Below are 25,035 nucleotides of genomic sequence, written 5' to 3'. Positions count from 1 at the left end.
GACCATTTGAAGTGAGATGTGAGGGATTAACACGTGATACGGCTCACGGGACCCACATGCAAAGACTTCAAATGGTCCAAGACTTTATGAGATGATAAAAGAGCCGAGGATGAGACCTACAGCGCGTTCCTCAGCTGTTCTAAAGCAGCCTTGTTCCTGAAGTACCCCTGCTCTGCTCTGTATATTTCTGCCTTTTCCATTGCTCTAACTCACCTGATCCAACTATAGAATTCATTCTCAAGCTCTTTTTGAGTTGAGGTGATGTTTTAGCATCTTTAGAAATTTAGCATTTAGCAAATACTACATTATAATTATGCAGAATCAGGTAGGGATGCACTGATGCAGGAATTTTAGGCTGATATCTGATCAAATTTTCTCATACATACGTACATACAGTACCAGTCAAAAGTTTGCACAAACCTCTTCTCATTCAATGTGTTTTCTTTCTTTTTATGTTTTTTTTTACAATCTAAATTTATTATAGAAGACTATATTAAAGCTATACATGAACACAAAAAATAACCAAATAACCAAACCAGAATATGTATTTTTTTTCATTTATTTTTGAGGACAGATCTGCACACTCTTGGTATTTTAATCTCAGTGTCTTCATGAAGGAGAGTCACCTGGAATAGTTTTCTCAGCGTCTTGAAGGAAGGAGTTCCTGGAGGTGCTGAACAATAGTTGCTGCTGTTCTTTCACGCTGTGAAGCTCCAGCTCATCCCAATTAAATCACCTCAAATCACCCTCTCAGTTCATCAGGTTTAGATCAGGGGATTGTGGTAAACAACTATTTTTTTTTGTTCAGTATGTAACTCCAAATTTTTTATCATGTTGTTAATTTTAATCTACAATGTAGAAAATTAAATTGAAAAAAAGAAATAAAGAAAGACATTGAATGAGAAGCTTCAAGAGTCCAAACTTTTGACTAGTACTGTATAAGCAGGTGCTGATATCAATGTCAACACATTTTTTTTAAATGCAGAAATTCAAACCCAATACCTTGAAATGTCATACATATTTCATTTATGTATTAAGATTTACAATGCAAAAAAATAAGTGCACATCACAAAATGTTGCACTTCCAACTTAAAAGTAAAATAGGTTTAATAGGTCAAAATATAATAAAATTAGTTCCGGCTTAGAAAATCTTCGCAATAGAAAAATTTAGCAAGGGGCTACCTTATATATATACAAAATGATATTTAACCTACAGGCACATTTTTTTTTTAGAAATGGCACATTTCCCACTGATGCAGCTGAATCAACTGAATCAACTGAATTAAGGTACTCTAGGATTAAAACAGGGAAGCGATACTCTAGAGCCATGTCACAGCCTGGCACACGAAGAGCTGGTTCTGTCCTTATCTATTCAAGGCTGCCCAGTGTTCTTAATTCTTTAGTTCTGAACTTAGGATACACTGCAAGAACCACACACACACACACACACACTCTGCACAGAGGAGGTGAGTAATTTGACGTAGGAGAGCAAGCCGTGATGGTATCACTCCCCCTCCGCAATGTAGACATGGTTTAAGTAACAGGTATGTGCCTGAGAGGACCAGAGGTCATGGAAACAATGTAATCCTCTTAAAGCACACCAGATGAGAGAACCAACATGTGTGCACACGTGTGTTTCTCCATCAGACCAGCAGCCCAGCAGCGCCTCTGAGATGCTGACCCGGCTCTCCACATTCAACTCCCACCAGAACATTCTTCTCTTCAACACTGAATGAGGGTCAGGCCCTTTCTTTGAATGCCTGGCTGTCTGGATGCAGCCCTCTCTACATTGTGTCTGTGTAAACACTCTATTGTCCCAAGGTCTAGCATGTTATCCTCCTCGTCCCTAGTGGGTTACAGGAGCAAGGTGAAGTCTGGAGTTTGTTTAGAGAGAATCCTGGCCCTGTGTAGATGCTCCAAGCCCAGGCTTCGGCAGGAGTTCACTGTTCATTGGACGGTCTGTTGATCTTTATGAGGACACTTATTCACCTCATCAACGGCCTGGAAAGTTCTTGGCTGTCTCTGTTCTGATGCATGCTTTACACTGCTTGCTTTCCCCACACTCTTAAATATAAAGGTGCTAAAAATGCCATAGAAGAACTCCAGTCCCACAGGACTCAATCCTAGGTCCAATTTATTTAATATTTTTATCAATGATCTTGCTGCCGCTACCTTAGCGTGCTTTCACACCTAAAAGTCTGGACCAGTGTTTGCTACATTGTATATATTTGGTCGGCTTATTTTTGTTTTCACACTGCAATTTAAGGAGCGCACCAAAGACCTTTGTGTGATACTCCTACATCCTTTCATCATCACTTACGTATCGATGCGTTTTCCTTAACCTTGATGCTGATTGGTTTTAGAAGGACATGTGTCTGACTTTGGCGTGTTGACATTTCAGCGGGTGGTTCGTTCGGTGGAAAGCCTTTCCAGGATAAGGATAAAATGAATGAACAGATTAATTTCGTCTCCATAGTAGTGCTGCTATTGTGGTTTTTATACCAGCAGCAGCAACTTCAGGCACAGTACTCAGTACAGTACAGTAGGTTAGTTCAACTTCGCCAAACGAACGTGCTTGTCCTCAAGCGGCTGTATCCACGGCTCATTTTTCCTGCTTTTCCGGTTATTTTGAGAGGGTACTGACTGCAGCCTGCAGGAAGGCAGAGTTGGATGTCCACTGCGTCCAGCTCCGCCCATTTTGTTAGCGTCATGCAGTCCAGTCCCGCCCACTTTGTCAGCATCATGTCTTAGCTCCGCCTCTGAACGGAGGTAAACAATGTACAGGGCAGTTAGCGGACTTTAAATATAATGTGCCGCATCGTCCGGCTTAAATACTGTGTTGGACGCGCTGGACGTCCAACTCCGCCTTCCCGCAGGCTGCAGTCAGTAGTTGGTTATTTTTCTTCTTCTGCTGCTGTTGCTGAGGAACGCCTGCTCAGCTTCCTGTAATTGGTCCGAAATTTCGAACTATCCAGAAAAGTGCTTTCACACTGCAGGAGAACCGGACCATGGTTCAGAAGATCCGGACCGAGACCACCTCTCTTGGTCGAACCAAAATCTGGTCCTTTGGTCCGGACCGTGGATCGCGGCCCCTTTCACACCTGCTACTTTGGTTTGGACCAAATTGTAAAGTCCGATAGTCCGGGCCAAACGATGCAGGTGTGAAAGCACCCTGCAAATTACCTTTACGCAGATGATTCAATCTTATACTGCTCAGCAGATTCTGCATAAGCTGCATTAAAAAAAAAACTTTAAGGCTCTTTTAACACTCTACAGACTGCTCTATTAAAACTCAAGTTTGTTTAAACGCCAATAAAACCAAATTCATGCTGTTATACACATTTTCAAATAACTATTACTATCCTGACAGGTTCCAGCATCGAACAAGTCAGCGAATATAAATATCTCGGCATCTGTTTTCAATCCCTTTGATGCTGTAAATGCTCGGCAATGTTGTAAATAAGGGTCACCCTCAATGTTTTTCAGAGTGAAATAAAGGTTAATTAATTGATTGATTGATTGATTTAATAACCACTTTTGAAACAGAAGAGCAATATAAAAAAACCCAAAGGACAATACAGAATGATGCAAAAGCTCTTTTCCAATTTAAAGGACTAATATGTAGAATAGTTTCTGTACTAATTCAGAAAATAATCAGGATGGAAATTAAAGAATGGAAATCTCTCTTTACCCTCTGATCCCATTCACTGCCCATTCCTCAATCCTTTTTCCACATCCAGGTTGCCAGGTATGAAACACAATAGCAGAAGCAAAGAAATGGAGGATATATAGTACCTAACCTGAAAACCTAGACATCTCTATAAAAACTTAATGCCTATAGATTATAAATAGATGAAAAGAGACCTGGAGACCAAAAGGACTACAAGGCAGGTGCCAAGCTGGTTAATTCTAAGCTTCAGCTTAGGTTAGCTAGGTAATTTATTACAACTTTTAGGTACAAAATTTGAGGTAATTTTAACATTTGAGTGCTTACTGGTATTACTGGTATATAAATCAGCATGAGCTGGTTAACAGTGTAAAAACATATACACATTAGTTGGTTAATGTTCATCTTGCGCTTGTTTGTGTAGGTTTAGTGTCCTTAACCTGGCAACCTGCGCGTGTTTTGTGTCCGGGGAGATGGGGAAAGGTGGAGCAGACAACTCTTTCCAACATTTTGAAATTTGACTGCAGTAGCATTTCAGCTTCAGCCTTTTCTGTTAGTACATAATGTTCCTTCAAAGGTTCCTCACACTCACTAATTCAGCCTAATGAATTAGGTTCAGTGTAGACATGCCTTTCCCAGTTGAGCTGACGTGGTGAATGTGGTGATTCTGAATCAGATCTCGAGCTTCTGTTGTGTCCTTTTTTTTCTTTGTGGTTTCTCCAATTCTCCAAGGGTGGGAGTTTAAAGAGATAAAAGTCATCACCCAATCTCTTCATTTCAGCTTTTATCCAGGAAAGGACATCATCCAATGATCACACATGGAGAAAGAAGAAGACAGAGAAAGAGCCAGAGAACAAAATCCTTCACATGCTCGGGGTTACTTTAACACTGTGGATTTAAAAAAAAAACGAGAGGAGCAGCATCCTGTCCCAGAAACAAGGAGTCGTCCATCCTGACCCAGACAAAGAAAGAGCAAGAGAGAAAGAGGGAGAGAACCGATGCGCCTGTGTCCCATCCCTCAACCCTCGCACTCTGATTCAATCACATTCTTTTACCATTCTGCCAGCACACACACACATACCATGCACTAACAAGACCTGCAGATAGTCTGCTGCAATCAGAACGGGAAATTACGCAGCTGGGGTTAAAGTGGCTGGAGTTCCTAGCACTGTAGATGGTTCTGAAGGAGTAGGTGTTGGCTGTGTGCAGCACATTAGCGTTAGCCGCTAACCACAGCGCTACCTCTTTCATTGTTTAGAGGTTGAGTACATTGGGCTGTAGCCTGTGTGTTTGCTGTGTTAAAACAAGCTACGTGGGACAAACCGCTAGCTGATAGCGCCCTGGGTTACTGGAACACTCAGGGTTCCTCAGTCTAGCGCTGAAGGGTGACATTTACGTCCCGCTAGTGCTGCAGTTAGCGGCTAACGCTAATGCTGCTGCACCCAGTGCTTAGTGCTGGAAAATTCACTGACAACTCACTCTTTAGAAAAAATACTGGAAATTTAAGCTTAATGTAAATAAACAGAAGCGCTTTACTCATCCAAATAAACAGTTTTCATGAGAGAAATCTGTATAGATTAACATCCAGCTATTTTTTTTTATGTTAAAATATATATGTTTTTAAAGAATTACAGTTTCTTAGTTTACTTAGGCAGTTCCCCACTAGCTTCCCCATTAGGAGGGAAACATGGCAACTTCATGTATTGAACCTATAACCCTTTAATCATTAATAACGACTCTCTCTAAGCTGTACTGTGAAAAAGATCTATGAGGGTGAAGAACTTAACATTTTAATTGGTAAAGAACCTTAATATGAGGTAAAGGCATCTCACATTCATGTCACATTTAAAAATACATCTAGTTATTTTATGGCATCTCTCACTTATAATCATATTATGAAAATAGTGCAATGTAAAGTAAAATGTCCATATCGTCGCTCTCCAATCAAAAAACACATATCTAAATTTTTGTCGATTTTTAGATGAATACGTAATTTTAACAGACAATTTGTCCCTTACACTGTGTCAAAATTTCTTCATGAACAAAGGGAAACAAAAACTTCAAAATAACCTAAAATAAACTATTTTTACATTGACTTTCATTGAAAGTTCAAAAAGGTTTTAAAGATGCTTGTTTTTCATTGGACAGTGAAGATATGTATAGGAATAGCTATTTCCGCTCTTGAATTGAAGACATATTGGATAATTTCTATTCGTCTATTATGGTGAGAAAATTTTTTTAAAACAACAACTGCTAGATTAAAATCAGGTCAAAATATAAAATAGAAATAAAATAATAATAACCAAAATTAAAAAGTGGAACTAATCTCTCAGTGTGTTAAATGTGGAGTAAGCATATGCCTACAACACTCAATACTAAATTAAAGATCTAAATCTAAAACTGAACAAGCAGATATGGATCAATGTTTGCAGCACTGAGTACAGAAACATTAAACATTCAGTGTTTGCATTCTTGCAGTTATTAGCATATATTAAGTATTATGCCTATACTCTGATACACTGATTTATTTAAAGAGCTGCAGAATAATAACAGAATTCTGCTCCGTTCACATCAAGACAGGCTGTGTGCAATCCATCTCCGTGCGCCAGGTGAGCCGTGAATCTCCTCCATCATCGACTCCTGTCTTCACACAGCGTCGTGACAATAGCGTCCATGTGCTGTGAGGGGCAGCCTCAACATGCTACACCGTGAAATACACATCTCCACCTCTAGAGCAGGCATATAATTACTTGTGCGCTCGTCCGTTACTCAGCGCTTCCTCCGCCAATGCGTGCGTGGAGGCTTATATTTCAAAGTGAAAGAAGCCAGGGCATAAATTTGAGGCGAGGCTGTCTGCTGGACTTGTTCGGCCGGTGAGTAATACCCACGGAAGCCTGGCCTATATTGAATGAGATGGCTTTGGGGCAACAATTCCCCGCGGGCCTCGACTGCATTATCTGACTTTTCTGGACCCGTGCCTCGCCCGTGAGTGAATTAGCTGCACCAATTGAGTTATTGCTCCCTCCAATTTGTACACAGCGTATTGAATGGCTGTTGCAGCCATGTCCCCGGTGCTGGCTTGCCGAGCTTGCTTGATTCCGGTGACCAACGCTCTCACACACACGCACGCACATTCACACTCACAAATACACACACACAAACACACAGATTGCAGCTGGGCTGGAAATACCAGCAGGTGCACTCATAACATGGCACAGCCTGTGGTCTGAGGCTGCTAAAAAACAAAAACAGCCTCTTTGGCTTTCTAAGAACTCTCCTGCCAAAACACATCAGAAAAGCAGCTACAGAAATGTGTGCATGGATGCCTATATGACACATTCTGTAATTTCTGTTAACCACATATACAGGGGTTGGACAATGAAACTGAAACACCTGTCATTGTGGCAGGTTTCATGGCTTGTCGGTGCTCGTCTTGCTTGCGCATCTGTGACCAAGACAGCAAGTCTTTGTGATGCATCAAGAGCCACAGTATCCAGGGTAATGTCAGCATACCATCAAGAAGTTCGAACCACATCCAACAGGATTAACTGTGGACGCTGTAAGAGGAAGCTGTCTGAAAGGGCTGTTCGGGTGCTAACCCGGATTGTATCCAAAAAACATAAAACCACGGCTGCCCAAATCACGACAGAATTCAATGTACACCTCAACTCTCCTGTTTCCACCAGAACGGTCCATCACCACAATAAATAATTGTGTTCTAAAACCAGGTGTTTCAGATTCATTGTCCAACCCCTGTATATATACAGCTCTGGAAGAAATTAAGAGACCACTTCAGTTTCTGAACAGTTTCTCTGATTTTGCTTTCTCTGATTTATAGGTGTATGTTTGAGTAAAATGAACATTGTTGTTTTATCCTATAAACCACAGACAACATTTCTCCCAAATTGCAAATAAAAATATTGTCATATAGAGCATTTATTTGCAGAAAATGCGAAATGGCTGAAATAACAAAAAATAGGATGCAGAGCTTTCAGACCTCAAATAATGGAGAGAAAACAACAAAAGAATTTTCATAAAGTTTTAAGAGTCCAGAAATCAATATTTGGTGGAATAACCCTGGTTTTTAATCACAGTTTTCATGCATCTTGGCATGTTTTCCTCCACCAGTCTTACACACTGCTTTTGGATAACTTTATGCAACTCCTGGTGCCAAAATTCAAGCAGTTAAGCTTGGTTTGATGGCTTGTGATCATCTATCTTTCTCTTGATTATATTCCAGAGGTTTTCATTCATTTGGTAAAATCATAGAAATTCATCGTTTTTAAGTGGTCTCTCATTTATTCATTTTTTCCAGAGCTGCACTTATGTACATACAGTATACACATATACACAAGCGCTTCAGGGTCTGTATGCTGGCACAGCATCTTCTGACACTACTTAATGAGGTTCAAACAGTTTTTCGGGTTCAAGAACATAACAAGAACGTCCTCAATGATCCTAAAAGCATCTGTGTCACAAAAAATCCGCCTAACCCCACCAATGGATCTTGATCCATCCCTTCCCCAACCCAAACTTAAATGTAAGCAATGGCCCTATTTACCTTGTGGGAGGCCTCAGCCTCACGTAAATATTTGCACCAAGCTCTAAACCAGCGTGACATGGCATTTTGGAGTGGTCTGATGTGCGCTTCCCTACTGCACGCTAAATGCAGCCTGTCAGTGTGGGGCAAGATGCCCATCTTTTCTTCCCCAAGCACATCACGCAGAGAGATAGACAAATCACACTCATCAACATCTGCACCAATGAGTCAACCTGCTGCGTCCCAAACAAGCTGGAGATTCGGGGGGATGAGCGGTGGGGAAGTACTGCTAAAGACCATCAATTGAGAGAAAGAGGAAGAGAGAGAGAAAGAAGAGCCTTGGCTAAATAGGATAAGATGGATTGGTTTGATAGATACCATTTGGTTTGAGTTGAAAAGTCAAAACAATCAAAAGCAATGGATTTAAAAAGTATGGCTACTTCTTAATCATCAGTCTATGAAGAAAACCAGCATTCAACACTTTAGCTGCCTAAAGAAAAAGAGCTACATGTTTATATAAATATGTAGAAACTCCATTATGGATCCTATTCTTAAACCAGAACTCGAGTTAAAAATAACAACATGAGCACATGAGCGAGTCTGATAAACCCACCAATTAGCATTCATTTACAATGGCAGATGACTAAACATAAACTGAAGAAAGACGCATAGAACAAGACACGTAAACAAAGAGAGAGGGAGACACATGACTGTAATGTTACTGTGAGGACAGATGAAAAAAAAACAACAACTAAGCAACAAAAAGAGAAGGAACTCACTTGCAGGAGAGCTGATTTATACCATGTATGAAGTAGCACTCGCCGTCGTTAACGCAGTACCCCTTCTCTGTGTCGTTGCATCTTCTGGCGTGGCCGGAGCCTGGAGGTAACGTTGTGGTTACTAAGGAAACAACACAAGACGTTAGCATGTTAGAAATTCCTTTATTAAACCATATGAATTTAACATGTGTCGTTCTTTTAAACAAATCCAGCTTAAGACCTGATTTTGCTGGTTTTAGATGGTCTAAGCTGGTTATCCAGGTGAAATTAATCAAAACTGATGATGATAAGCAAATTGGTTTACTAGCTCTTGACCAGCACAGTATGTTTTATATACTTGATTTTGGGCTTGCTTATAAACCGGTTGATGTCTCGTTGGTCAATCAGCTTGGTCTTGTTGGTCAACCAACTTGGTCTTTTTGGTCAACCAGCTTAGTCTTGTTGGCACATTAGTCAACCAGCTTGGTCTTATTGGTTAACCAGCTTGGTCATGTTGGTCGACCAGCTTGGTCTTGTTGGGTACAATGGTCAAGCAGCTTAGTCTTATTGGCACATTGGTCAACCAGCTTGGTCTTTTTGGTCAACCAACTTGGTCATATTGAGCACATTGGTCAACCAGCTTGGTCTTGTTGGTCAACCAGCTTAGACTTGTTGGCACCTTAGTCAACCAGCTTGGTCTTTTTGGTTAACCAGCTTGGTCATATTGGTTAACCAGCTTGGTCATGTTGTTCAACCAGCTTAGTCATGTTATTCAACCAGCTTGGTCATGTTGGTCAACCAGCTTGACCTAAGCTAGTGATCCACGTGAAACCATAACTTATAATGCAAACTGGTTAACTAGATCTTGACTAACACAGTGTATGTTTTAGGCTTGCTTCTCAACCAGTGTAGTCACATTGGTCAACCAGCTTGGTCATATTGGTCAGCCAGCTTGGTCATGTTGGTCAATCAGCTTGGTCTAAGCGGGTGTCCAGGTAAAAACATAACTGATGATGCAAACAGGTTAACTAGCTCTTGACTAGCACAGTGTATGTTATATATGATTTTTGTCTTGCTTCTCAACCAGTATAGTCACATTGGTTAACCAGCTTGATCTTGTTGGTCAACCAACTTGGTCTTGTTGGACACATTTGTCAACCTGCTTGGTCTCACTGGGCAAACTGGTCAACCAGCTTGGTCTTGTTTGGCACACTGGTCTTAGTCTTGTTGGACAACTAGCACAGTGGAGCTTGGTCATGCTAACTGTATAGCTTGTTCACAAGTTGATCATGCTTGTATGCCAGCTTACTCATCACTTAACTAAAGCTAACTAAGCAGAAGTCAGTTTGCTGGTTGGCACCTTAAGTACCTTAAAAGATGTGAGATAATGAGTGACTTAATGAATTTGACCTATACTAGAGTCTGGATTCCTAAACAGACTATACCACTAAATCTACAAAATGTATTTAATCAGAAAAGTAACACAATATGTACTCATCATTCTTCTAATGTACCGTATAATTCGTACAATTAACCCCAATATTTCTCACAATATCAACTTCTGCTGTTAACAATCACAACTCTCCCTGGAGATCGTTCTGAAGAAGCCTCCCACCATTTCACGGGAAACTAATGTACAAGGCATCGTAAGCCATCCAAAGAGATAACATTCATTACATCACGCTTACGGCGGGGAACGATATCCTCATAATGGCCATCTTATCCCACCGTTGATCCCAGACGCCCCACTCTCAGCCCCATCTAAACAGTGTAATAAAACAGCCATTCACTTCATAACAATGACCTCTTAGTCCCCGTCACTAATCTTCCTCTCAATCTCCACTGCCTGATGGCGTCTCAAGATGTTCAGCGTGCAAAGATAAACATTTCCGTGAGGACACCCCCCCAACCCCCCACACATCATGCCTCTGTGGATTCAGACTTCTAGAATAGTAGTCTTCATGTCATAAACTCGTAATGCTATATTAGAATAGCAGCGCTCAGCATGCTGTTGGGATGCTTGCTAGAGAAAAAAAAAAAAAAGGTAACACTTTACTTGGATGGTCCATTTGATGGCGTCGTTGATGCTCAACTGACATTCAACTAACACTCAACTGAATGTCTATTAACTGCAACTTAACCATATGTTGAATGTAAATGATTCAAAATAGAACATAAACCTACACCTAACCCTAACCTCAATCATTAATCAACCCTAAAATCTAACCCTACACCTAACCCTAACCAACCCTAAAATCTAACCCTACACTTAACCCCAACCTTAAACCTTAATAAAACCCTAAAATCTAACCCTACACCTAACTTGAACCTTAACCCTTAAACAACCCTAAAATCTAACCCTACACTTATCCCCAACCTTAAACCTTAATAAAACCCTAAAATCTAACCCTACACCTAACTTGAACCTTAACCCTTAAAGAACCCTAAAATCTAACCCTACACTTAACCCCAACCTTAAACCTTAATAAAACCCTAAAATCTAACCCTAACCTTAACCCTTAATCAACCCAAAAATCTAACCCTGCACCTAACCCTAACCTTAACCATTAATCAATCCTAAATTCTAACCCTACACTTAACCCTAACCTTAACCCTTAATAAAACCCTAAAATCTAACCCTACACCTAACTCTAACCTTAATCATTAATCAACCCCCAAATCTAACCCTACACCTAACCCTAACCTTAACCCTTAATAAAACCTTAAAATCCAACCCTACACCTAACCCTACCCAGTAATCTACCCTAAAATATAACCCCACACCTATTCCTAACCCTTAATCAACCCTAAAATCTAACCCTACACCTAACCCTAATCTTAACCCTTAATCAACCCTAAAATCTAACCCTACATGTAACCTTAACCCTTAATCAGCCCTAAAATCAACCCTAAAATCTAACCCTACATTTAACCCTTAATCAACCCTAAAATCTAACCCTACATTTAACCCTTAATAAACCCTAAAATCTAACCCTACACCCAACCCTTACCTTAATCCTTAATCAACCCTAAAATCTAACCCTAACCTTAACTCTTAATCAACCGTAAAATCTAACCCTACACTGAACCCTAACTTTAACCTAAACTTTAAATCTAACTCTAAACCCAATGCTAAAATGTTAAGATTAGAGTTTGGGTTAGAGCTGGATGTTGGGTTACATTCAATAGAGAATCATTTACTTTCACCTTTCTTTTCAATTGCATTTAACAGACATGCAGTTAAATGGTAATTGAATGTCAGTTGAGCATCATCAAACGGACCATCCAAGTAAAGTGTTGCCGAAAAAAAGAGAGGAAAGACAGAGGGAAGCGAGGGAAGAGTAAACTGAGTAGGTGTAGTGGTGAGGGGGTAAGGGAGGTTAAGGTGGTGTAGGAGGGTGTGGAGAGGATTCACAGTGTGTGATTACTAGAAAACACTGGATGGTGCTTTTCAAAGAATCTGTTACAAGCGCATTGTTGAAGCTCGCCTTATCTGCGCCTCCCATTCAGGCAGCGCTCTACTGGGGCGCATGTGTGCATGTTTATTGACTTTCGAATCAAAACAAGAAAGAAGTGACGACTGACGGTGGAAGTCGTTTCCTGCTGCTACAGGGCTCCGCCATTTCTCAGCTATTGTGTGGGGTGAGCTCACAAATTCTCTTGGCAGGCCAGAGCAATTATTGTGTTTTCCAAGCCTCTGATTTTTGAAAAGAACAAACTGAGCTGGAACATGTTCTCCACCATTCAGCGGGGCCAAGAGCACATGCAGCTGCGTGCTGTCCCAAACGAACTGGTCCGTGTGAGCGTGGGTTGAAATTATACTGTAAAAAGTAAAGGACGTGTCATGACCATTACCTAAGCTGCTGCTATGTTGCAAAGAGGATGAGAAAACTATGCACACGCATGTTCACTCACACATACAAAACACACACACGTGCACACAGAGTTGTATAGCATGTGCTTGCACACATGCACATACATGTACCATACCTGTCAAGTTTTGGACTTAAAAATAAGGGATTTTTTCCGCCGCCCCAACAGCCCAACCGAGGGCTAAAAATGAATATGTATATATATATGTTAAGCTAACTGAGTCACAAGCTGGATTTTATTAAACACACAATGGGTTTAATTTATGTTTTGATTCAGAGAAGAGTCTTTTTAACCAGCTATCAGAAACAATCTCATCACAGTTTACATGGTTAATTACCTTTCTTTTAGAAAAATCTCCGTATATCCAGATTATTTTTAACGACAGCTGCTCCGACTAGCTGCCTGAACTCACAGCGAGGGGAGGGGCGGGGCTTCCCCCACACTAAACTGCGCTCCGCAAAACCAGCAAGCTGATTGGCTGTTTCTCCTGAAAGGCGGGACTTTCTCCTTGAACCGGCAACACGATTGGTTAAGAGACACACAGTGCATTGTCGCCTGTGGCCTATATTTTTTTTTATTTAGTATAATACGGGAAATTTACGGGAAAATACTAATACGGGAGGACGGCGGGAAAGAGGAGTAAAATACGGTAAAATACGGCAGACTTGACAGGTATGCATGTACAGGTACGTATATAATGCACATCCTGGTATCATCCTAATTTTTCAAATTTTGTGTATTTTTAACATTACATTGACATGCCACAGTATCATATACTATCATGTCCAAAGACTTCTTGATGATCGCCAGTCACGATCATTATATCCACTGTACTACACTGTCCACTGTGAGTGGTAATGCCTTATATGATGTAGTATTCGTAAGTCAATTCGTTACGTTGGCTTACAGTGAGTGGGCACACTGGACAGTGTTTAACCTCACTCACAAGAGAACACCTCATAACTTATATAGGTGTTGGCCTTTGGCATTTCCAAGCCACCCCCTCCTAAAGTACATTAACAAATCCTAATCACATCAATTTACATACATTCTGCCATCCCATGACTTCTGGCATATCACTGTTTAATGGCTCATGGCTTGAACTGTAATGAATAAAATGAGAATGAAATTAGAGCTTTAATATTTTTTTTATTGATTTATTCCCAATTTTCTCCCATTTTTTCTCCCCAGTTTTGCTAGGCTGTTTGACCCAACCATTCAGCTGCTACTCAGCTGTATATCCCCCCAACCCTAGTGATGCAACATCAAAAGAAGTGTAAAAACTAGCACATCTTCTCCGACACATGTGAAGTCAGCCACCGCCTCTTTTTTGAAGCTCTTTGCGCTCGGAGGAAATCACAGCAACTGAATTTCGATACATCAGCTCATAGATGCCTTGTGCTGATTGACATCACCCTTTGGAGTGATGAGGGGAAAGAGCACCATCTACCCACTCAGAGAGAGCAAGAACAATTGTGCTTTCTCAGGGCTCCGGCAGCTGATGGCAAGCTGCATGACCGGGATCCATCTCCCGATCATAGTGGCAGCGCTTAGTCTGCCCATTAGACCATTATTATGACAATAATGTGCATATAATTATACAATTATATATTATATTGTATGTAGTATAGAACCAGACTGAGCTTAAATGTATAAGAGTTTAAAAAGTTCCATTTTATCAGTTTGTTGCACGTAGCTTGTTTTAACACGGCAAACACGCAGACTGCAGTCCAATATACTCACTCGCCTTTGAATGGCAAAAGAGCTAGTGCTCTTTAGCGGTTAGTGGCTAATGCTAATACTGCTGCACCTAGCCTTAGTGCTGGAGAAACTTCACTGGAGAAAACTCACCCTTATAACGCTGTATTTCAGTGAAGTGTCTTTACTGCTCCTTAATACCTGACTGGTAAAATTTATACTTAAGGCGCACTGTCGATTTTTGGGAAAATTAAAGAATTTTAAGTGCACCTTCAAAAAAAATGTTATTTATTTAGCCACACACACACAGACACACAGACACACACTCACACGAAGACACACTCTCATGCACACAATGTTCACTTTTGTTCTTGTTGTCTTCCCTGTCATCTTTAAATCAGCACCCACAGTTTACACTAGAAAACGCTGATGCACTTCCTCCAGCAGCTCTTTGAACATGCACACACATGCCACACACAGCCCAACAACTGCATTTATCTTTTAGGACACTGAATGGAGATGCTCCAAGAAAAAAAAAAAAAAAGGACAATAAAAGTGCCATTCTTCTCCATGGCAGACTCCAGTCCGCTGTGAAAACTGTGTCAGATATTGAGACTTCATAGAGAATAACTAAACAGCCTCCAACCCAACCAGATTTTTCTCTGCCCGTGTTTTCCTTTGTAAGGAAATATGATTAAAGACTCTCTTGTTCCAAATGAATGTGTGAAAATGAGCAACAGCCTGGAATGTGAAGGGGATTGTCTCAGGTTCGGCCTCGGGCAAGGCAGGCCAGACAGCAAAGTCACTGAGAAAACGTGCTGCTATTCTCTCTTTCCCTCTCTCTCTATCTCTCGCTCTCTTTCTCTCTCTCTCGGTCACTCTCTCTAAGTAGTGGTAGGATGCTGGTGCTGGCACTGGGGAAGTGGCTGGCCTCCTGGGGAGAGGAGCTCATGATGGAACCATGGAGATCAGGGCACATCTGGCACACCTGCACTGTGAGAAAACTCTGCCCATGTGTATGTCCATGTTTATAATTCTTAAAGATGTTCCATATTGTACCATACATAATAATATGGGTATATATATATATATTTTTAAACAACATAAAAAAAATCTATATTTGTTAACAATTACAAACAATAATTGTGTATCTTTGGACTTACGCATACAGACATACAGACATTTATTGGGATGCACCAGTAAATTCTTTAATTTAATATATCCAAGCTTATGATTCCTAAAGATGTTCAATATTGTACTGTACACAATAATATGAGTATTATTCTTTTTAGAAACTAGTGATGCCCCAACACCATGAGGGTGAAGACTAGCCCATGCTTCCTCCGATACATGTGAAGTCAGCCACCGCTTCTTTAAACTGCTGCTGATTCATCCTTGCCGAGTAGCATCACAGCGCTAACGCTCGGAGGAAAGCGCAGCGACTCGTTTTCGATACATCAGCTCACAGATGCCTTGTGCTGATCGACATCACTCTAAGAGTAATGAGGGGAAAGAATGCCATCTATCCACCCAGAGAGAGCAAGACCAATTGTGCTCTCTCAGGGCTCCGGCAGCTGACGGCAAGCTGCATGACTGGGATCGATATCCCGATCATAGTGGCAGCGCTTAGCCCACCCATTAGGCAAGGCAAGGCAAGGTTATTTATATAGCATCTTTCATACACAACGGTCATTCAAAGTGCTTTACAAGTTAGAAAATACACAGAGAAATCAAATAAAAAAAACATGTTAAAGATTAACAGTAAAAATGGAAATAAAAACTAAAATAAGAATAAAGCATGATTGATTAAAACATGATTAAAACAAAGAGGATTAAATTAAAAACATGTAAAAGAACAACAAGGAATTAATAAGAATAAAGCATGAATAAAACATAATATAAAAGTGCCGTTACAGAATAAAAGTGTGTGGAGCTGCAGTGTTTTAAGCTGAGCTGAAAGCCTGATCAAACATGTAGGTTTTCAGTCTGGATTTAAACATGTTTATTGTTGGAGCTCTTCTAATGCTCTCTGTTAACTGGTTCCATTTAAGAGCAGCGTAATAGCTGAAAGCTCCCTCTCCGTGTTTAGTTTTTACTTCAGGCGGCATTAACTGAGCAGTTCCTGATGATCTGAGAGTTCTGCTCGGCTCATACTGCTGGAGCACATCAGATAAATATGCTGGTCCTGCATTAGATTTTTTTTTTAGATTAGAGTTAATGTCAATACAGTATTATAATATAACATTTATTTTGATGCACCAGTATATTCTTAAATTTAATATATCAATACTTATGATTCTTAAAGATGATCAATAGTGTACTGTACACAATAATATGAGTATTATTATTTTTTTTAACATAAAAATTACATATTAATTGTTTGGACTTATGCATATAGACATATATAAATGTATATATATTTATGCACTATATCTCCTGCACATTAGTATTATGGTAGATTATTTGGTACCTTACATCATTTTAAAGTTACACTGTTTATGTCATTACCATATTATTATTTTATTAATTTACAGTTTACAGAATAGATACAAGTTTACAGATTTCTTTCGTTTCTACTGAATGTCTGAAAATGTTATACTATATAAAACTTATATAAATAACATTTATTTTGATGCACCTGTTTATTATTTAATTTAATATATCCATGCTTATGATTATTAAAGATATTGCATATTGTACTATGCACAATAATAATAATATCGGTGTAATTGTTTTAAACAACATAAAAAATCTATATATTTGTTACCAAGTACCAATAATACATAATGGAAGCCATTACCACACACAGTGGACAGAGCAGTGGGTGAGATGTAATTATAATGACTTTATAATGATAATTATAATGCCTTGTCTCTCCAGAATTTTCCATGCATACAGAAATCACCTCTACATTCAAGGTAGGAGGATCAAAAGGATATGAAAAAAGTCAAAGGACGCGATAATATTTCCTGTCACATTTTGCATAATATTGGCCTCTACCAATGCAATCAAACCATTTAACAGGCAGCAAACTGAACGTGTCAAACTGCAGGTTTATGTTCAATCAAGCATACATGCATTTCACAACAATCTGGAGTCAGAAACGCCTCAACACAAAGACCAACTGGAAATGACTCATGTCAATTTTTGGCAAAGCATCAAGGAAGTCTGTGGGAATATGGAGATGTTAGTGGTTTGCAGGTTTAGTGGAGATTTCAAAGCATTTGTTTTCAAACACCTACATCTGTCCAAGTGTTTCTGCTTACAGATTACAGATGAACAAAACAAAAACACAGGATTATTGAAGAGCGTAAAAAAATCAAGAAATACCAAAAAAAAAGTGCCATCCAATGTCAAAAAAGTTAATTGTGAGACTCTGAGACCTTATCTAGTGTTGGAATGCTGACTAGCTGGATTTGCATAAAGCAAAAGATGATCGTTTTGATTTATTCCCTCAATTTGTGATTTATTTTGACATACGGAAACAGCTGTGAGCAAAAACTGCAGGTGTATTAACAGGTTTTTTTACTTCTGTGCAAATTCCTTTTCAGTTTTAATTGGACTACAAGAATTACCAGCTCTAAAGTAACTATACTAAGACATACAGCTCTGGAAAATAAAAATAAGAAACCACTTAAAAATTATGAGTTTCTTCGATTTTACCAAATTAAAAACCTTTGGAATATAATCAAGAGGAAGATGGATGATCACAAGCCATCAAACCAAGCTGAACTGCTTGAATTTTTGCACCAGGAGTAAAGGCATAAAGTTATCCAAAAGCAGTGTGTAAGACTGGTGGAGGAGAACATGCCAAGATGCAGGAAAACTGTGATTAAAAAACAGGGTTATTCCACCAAATATTGATTTCTAAACCCTTAAAACTTTATGAATATGAACTTGTTTTCTTTGCATTCTTTAAGCCCTACATCTTTTTTGTTATTTCAGCCATTTCTCATTTTCTGCAAATAAATGCTCTAAATGACAATATTTTTATTTGGAATTTGGTAAAACAACAATGTTCATTTTACTCAAACATATACCTATAAATAGCAAAATCAGAGAAACTGATTTTTTTTTACAGAGCTGTATACATGCACGCACAGCCAAGAGATCTCTTGTTAATGTCTCATAAACAAATGAAAACAGAGTTAATCATGATGAATACATCTAAATTAGGAGACAGCATAACATTCGACTAGAAACATTACACGCAATATTTTTATTGGCCAGCTGAGACAGGAGCAACACAGCAAAGCTATAATTAACCACTGGAGCTGCGTCTCAAACCTCATAGCCTCATCTATTATTGATATGAACTATTTTTACATACTTTTATGGTGATAGTATGTAAAAATAGCTATGGCTATTTTTACAGTTTCAGTCTTTGCAAATTTACCTCACATTTATCACTATAACACATTAAGTAAAATCATTTAAATGCATATAGTAGTTAATACATTATTAACACTTGCACAAGTACAGGCCCAACTGTGGGAATTAAATGTTCAGCTTCAAAAATTACGAAAAAAAAACCCTTTAATTCTGCTTATTTATCAAAATGTGTCTACTGCTTAGTCTTCCTACGACATACAGCGCATCCCTAAAATGCAGATATTGTCCAGTCCACCTTAAATGGGGGCAAAGTTACAGAAAAGATAATTAACAAGGTTAATTTTTGTATCTCTAACAAATGGGTAATTCTCCGGTCCACAAGTGCTGCTGGTTTTTTACTATTTTTGGACTATTACAAGTAGCCAGGACTTATTTGTGAAAGGGGCTTAGTTTATCGACATTCTAAACCAATTGGCCAAATTTCCAAGGTCTCCAGCTTCTGAATTTTTGGTTCCTACAAGCAATTCCCATTTTTTACCATTTACAGGGGTAGTTTGAAGACAAATAAAGAGTGGGAGCAAGTTCCAAATAATGGATAATTGGTGTCTCTCATGAGTTGACGGCTTGATAAGTTGATAGGTAGCTTGCTTGATTAGCCAGCATGCTAACCGTCCACCAGAGACTTTATTAAAAAGGACAGACAGGATACTGATCGCAGAACAGTTAAAGGATAAAGTCCTGCCCTTCAGTTGCTGGTTGTGCCACTAAGAGTGTAGCATGCTTCTGGGAAAGCCTTCCCTTGCTATGGAGATGAGCGCAGGTGCAGCAGCCATAACGAGCCTAAAAATAGCATTTTTTTTTTTGCATGATTGATTGAGAACTCAACAAATTGTTTATGGTATTTTATCTGATTTTATCAGTGATTAAAAAAAATATGTTTTTTGGTCTCTCCCCATTCAAACAAAGGGAAGGTTTGTCTTGCATGACTGGAAATAAGCACGTGGCACATTGCAAAGACGGTCAACGAGTGAACTGACACGCCAAACCAAAGCCAAAACTAAAAGGCGTTGAACACACCTGCAAGATACAAATTTGGGCCGACACGAGCAACTCGTTGCAGCCCACCGGTGTGAACACAGCTAGGGAAATGTGGGAGATTTTCACTGACTGTGAGAGATGTCTCATGGCAAATGCGTGAGACTTCAGAAATACACAACTGCGGTTTAAATTCACTTCCATGATTGCCGCCAAATGATTTGTTGATCATTTTTCTGTTAGACTGTTTCTTTCAAAGTCAGCACACAACGCTGGCTTTGTTTACAGCCTTTGTCTCTGTCTGTCTCCGTCTCTCTGCCCTTCGCTCATCACCTTATTATCTATTTATCGCGTGGTGTGGCGTGAAATCGCAGAAGAAGAAGAAGAAAAATGTCCTGCAGAGCGACGGCGGAGGCACACTGTAATAACAGTGCTCTACTGGCTTGCACAACACACATGCGGAGTGCGGAGCGAGCTGGCTCGGTGCCAGCTTCAGGTTGCCGAGAGGCGTGCGCGCTCTCTTTCTCTCGCTCAGCGCTCAGCTCCCCCTCCACCCCCACCACCCCGCCGTACAGGCTAAACCTCCCAGAGTTCCTCCGCGGCTGGATCCGAGCGTATATAAACCTGCGCTCCTGTGAGGCACATCGCCTCAGTGCTCTTTAAAGCATGCTGGTGGGAGGCCTGCTCTGTCCGCTCAGTTTAAAGTATACATGCCCTCTGTGTCACGCCTCTTGGGAGCAGGTACTTTTGAATTTCTTCCATTGTTACTCTTTATTGCCAAGACCTGGAGCGGTGTTCCTCGGAAGAGATAGTTATTTTGGGGAAACCTGCACTCTACTGGCTTCTGCATATCTGACTCCCAGCCAAAAGTAGGGTTTAGCCAAAGATGCTAACACGCCTTACACCAAGCGGAGGCTGGCAGGCTAAAAAAAAGCTTACATTCATTTATTCTTTTTTGTTTTTTTTTTAAGTATGAATTGCATTCCTACTAATCTTTACTAATAAAGTTGAGTATCTGCATATAAGTTAATACTGTATATTTTTAGTGTGGCACAGTGGATAACACCACCCCCACCCTCTGCAAGTGAGCTACCGCATCATGTGGGAGACTACGGTTCGATTCCTGCTCTGGGTGACTGAATGCTGCACTACACCAACAGAACCAATTAAAAAAAGAAAAAAGTAATTGGGAAAGACTCCTAGCACTAAATTAATTTACCTTTGTAATAGAAATAACATTGTAATTTACTCTGGTGTGAAAGCTAAACGCCATATATGTTGGGTTGGGTTGGGTAGTCGAGTTTAACGCCACATCAGCTCGTCGGCTATTTCGCGGCAGGAAAGGTACTGTCTAATCACAAGGTTCTACGATCTAAGCCATCGCAAGGCAGACAGACACAGACAGACACACAGACACATTCACTCACACACTCACACCTAAGGGGCAATTTCAATCTAGTTCCAATCAGCCTGAACGTGCCGTCTTTGGACTGTGGGAGGAAACCGGAGAACCCGGAGGAAACCCACGCAGACACAGGGAGAACGTGCAAACTCACACAGAAAGACCCGGGTCGCCCCAGCCGGGAATCGAACCCAGGCCGTCTTGCTGTGAGGCGGAAGTGCTACCCACCGCGCCACCGTGCCGCCCGGCAACGCCATATATGTAAACGTAAAATGTAAATCAAGTTAATTGGGCAAATGTTTAGCTAATTACAAAAAAGTAAAAAGCTATAAAACCTAAAGATTTTAGGATTTAGCATAAGCATGCAGAAACAATACAGAGGTGGCGTGCAGAGAAATACAGGGTCCTTAATCATCATTCTGCATGCAGTTATATACAAAAACATGCAGTGGCCTGACGATTAATGAAAATGAGTGAAAATGAATGAAGATTAATGAAGATTAATTAATTTAGCGTGTAACCAAATTACCAGAAACAGGAATTCTTAAGCTTTAACTCATTAACAAGTAACCAACATAGTATTCCAAGCTCAGCTTAAGCTGACTGGTGTTTGACTATGGTAACATAACATACACATAGCACAGAGGCCCTGTCTTTATCTTTCCAATCAACATAAGAAATAACATAAGGTATGCCTTTTAGGACTTAACTAATTAAATAAATTAAATTTACTCAGTTTTAATAATAAACCTAGCCCAGATGCATTTGGAAGTTTCTGTGTCCTTGGCAGAGCATACACTTAAGACACTCGTGTTTATTTAATTTTATTTACATGTAAGTCTTTCTAACTTTGTAATTATAGTGTAATAAAACAGAGTGAAGGACCAAATTTCAGTATTCAAATAATAATAGTACCTTAAATTATGTGACAAAAAATATATATACAAAGCAATATACTTTACAATGTCATTTAATTGTACAGTGCATTTACATTTTTTTAAACAGTGTACATTTATTTATTTACTTATTACTATTTTCAGCCTTATTTTAAGTCTAAACCTAAAACAAGCTCCTCAGAACTACGTGGTTTCTGCCTCAAATCAACTGAGCAACACCACAATTTCAACAAGTCTGCTTTGCGTGTATTTACTGATTATTAAGCCTTAGAGACAATAAAAGACAATACACGCCACAGGTGGTGAACTTATTCTAATTTATATCATAAGATTTAAGGAGAAGGGGGTTTTGGCAACAGGCATTTTAGAAATACTGAACTGTGGCTCTAGACCACACACATATACAGACACAGCTGATTTTACCTGCACGTTTTCAGTCATATCTAATTATGACTGAGCCCTGTTTTCTTGCAAAACTCGGTGTGTTAGCAATTAATTTTCCCGTTCATGTGGTCCTGTGATAGAGCGCCAGATTCCACTTTATTCAGTGCTGAAGCTTTGACAGCTACATGACTGTACAGTACTCCTCCATGTATCTGATATTTTCATCACCTCACTGTTGGAGGTCTGAAGGCATGTTGTAAATACCTGCTGAAGCAGCATGTGCCAGAAGAAAAAACGAGAGAAAAAGAGAGAGAGGGAGAGAATGAGAGAGAATGAGAGAGAACAGGCCGACTGATTGGGATGGGAAGAAGGGGAGAAAGCTGAGGCAGGGTACGAACTCGCTCTACACACTTAATGAAATGAGGAGATCTATCCTTTGGCCCACAGAGGCACTCTTAAAAACAAATAAATAATGAGCGTAAAAAAGGCCTTTATCTTTTTCTCTATCCTTCCTCTGTGTGTGGAATCGCTTTTGTTGAAGGAATAGCTCTCTCTCTCGCTCTTTCTCTCTCGCTCTTTCGCTCGCATTCTTCTCCGTCCAGCTGGATGATGAAGAGCAGAGTGAAAATGAGGTGCTTCCTGACAGGAGTGGTGTCTGTGGTTGCTAATCACAGAGCTGCTGCTGCTTCTTCAGGCTCGGCGCCGAGTGCGCTCAGCGAGTCCTCCAGCCCGGGGCGCAGTAAACTCTGCTGAACTATTAGCTGACAGGAAGCACTGATTTGCCCTTAGCCCGTTCTTCGACAAAGCATTCCACTCTAACAAGGTCAACTTCACCAGGTCTCAAACTACACCTGTTTATCCAATCATGAAGTCACCAGCCAATTAACCTTCTCCTACCACGCGGGGCTCAGTGACTCCAACCCTTCATGTCACTGGATGGGTTGAATTTCTTCCCCCTGCTTGATTATGGCCAAGTTCCCTAGGCTTATTGGCGAAGGCTGCCTCGCTCTGACCCGCAGCCCCTAAAGCGAGGTCACTCTCCCTCGCTCGAAAAAGCCCAAGGGTTCGGCCAGCGAGCCCGGCTCCTGAGTTTGATTAATCCTTCATGGCCGAAGAAGTGAAAAGGGAGTCTGGGCTGGGGTGGGGGGCAAAAGGGAGCCATCTGGAAAGCTTCATAAACATGTCTATCTCTCCACGCTCTCTCCAAAGGGTTCTAGGAAAGTCGTAAAAATGAAAGGAGAGGTCCCTGTTGCTCCGAATGTTTTCTTTCGTCTTCTGGAGGCACGTCCATTTGCTCATGCTCACTTAGGGCTGAGTGAGTCCTCATGGACATCGGGTGAGGGGTGGTGGGGGGCTGGTGAGGGCGCTTGAGGGGGCTGGGGAGCTGTCCTACGGGTGGTCACAGCATCTTTGCGTTCTCTCCACGCTCCCATAAACTTTAAAGACATAACCATAATCCAGAGTAGGGCTGGGCAATATACAGTCAATATCAATATATGTTCAAAACCATTTTATACAAGATCAAAAAAACAAAAAAGACCCTATCGTAATAACGCGACTGCTACGAGGGTTATCATCTGATTGTGATTTATTTCCAAAAAAATTTCCGAAAGTGTTGTATATGGATAGTTTCTGTGGAAATTACTTTCTTTATGGAAGGATGACAGTAGAAAAATTATAATTAAAGAAGTAGTACGACGACTTTATTTCAACATAAACCAGTGAAGATGATACTGAATCAATAAAATACTTACTTGGATACACAGTAAGCCATTTACTATTTAAACATTCTATATGTTTCATGTATGGTGTTACAAATAAATACTGATCATTTAAATGTATCCTTGTGTAAGTTTCGTCATATTGTATCATATTGTACCATATCTGTGTAAATGAAGAGGATAAAATATTCCTAAAAAAAAACCAGCAAATATCTGGAATTGTGGATTTATGGGTGTCAGTTTTAGAGAATTTGAACAAAGAAACAATATTGTTCAATATTCTTCGCAGGTTTACCCTATTTATTTGATTTGGCACCACATATCGATATGGTATTGCAGATTTTGTGAGTTTTTAACCATATCGCCTAGCCCTACTAGAGATATTGCTGCTAACTTAGAAGTTTCAATATTATAAAAGTGTTTTGTTCAGTTTTTTTTTTATTCATTGATGTTTCTTTGTGAAGATTATTTCCACATAAATTGTCTACACCCATTTAAGTATCATTTTCCCTAGAACTGTACCCAGCCAAGAAGGATTTAGAAGTGTGGGTTTCAAGAAATAAAAGAAAGGAAGAAATCTGAATGCGAGCGGTGCATAAATGCCTTTTGTGTCTGAGGGCAGAAGTAAGCCCGTGAGAGTAAGCTCACGAGAGCAGAAGCTGAAAAAGACGACAAGTAGATGACAAATGATGCTACAGAGAGTTTGATAGCACAGGCGTGCTTCCTGCC

At 40.0% G+C, this 25,035-nt stretch overlaps 2 protein-coding genes across 9 annotated transcripts in view; both read right to left on the bottom strand.

Annotated features, from left to right (window-relative positions):
* Positions 1 to 25,035, bottom strand: part of rasgrp2 (RAS guanyl releasing protein 2 (calcium and DAG-regulated)) — a 494,831-nt gene that overhangs the window by 149,807 nt on the left and 319,989 nt on the right. The gene's annotated exons all lie outside the window — the stretch shown is intronic.
* Positions 1 to 25,035, bottom strand: part of nrg2a (neuregulin 2a) — a 189,330-nt gene that overhangs the window by 34,082 nt on the left and 130,213 nt on the right. For all 6 annotated transcript variants that reach the window (XM_049466483.1, XM_049466482.1, XM_049466485.1 and 3 more), the window contains exon 4: positions 8,987 to 9,107. In XM_049466483.1, coding sequence (XP_049322440.1) covers positions 8,987 to 9,107 — 121 coding nt within the window. The remainder of the gene's footprint in view (positions 1 to 8,986; positions 9,108 to 25,035) is intronic.

Source organism: Astyanax mexicanus, chromosome 17 (genome assembly GCF_023375975.1).
Source record: "Astyanax mexicanus isolate ESR-SI-001 chromosome 17, AstMex3_surface, whole genome shotgun sequence".
Taxonomy (NCBI): Eukaryota; Metazoa; Chordata; class Actinopteri; order Characiformes; family Acestrorhamphidae; genus Astyanax; species Astyanax mexicanus.
Note: the sequence above shows the minus strand (reverse complement) of the source record. Positions and strands in the feature narration are given on the sequence as shown.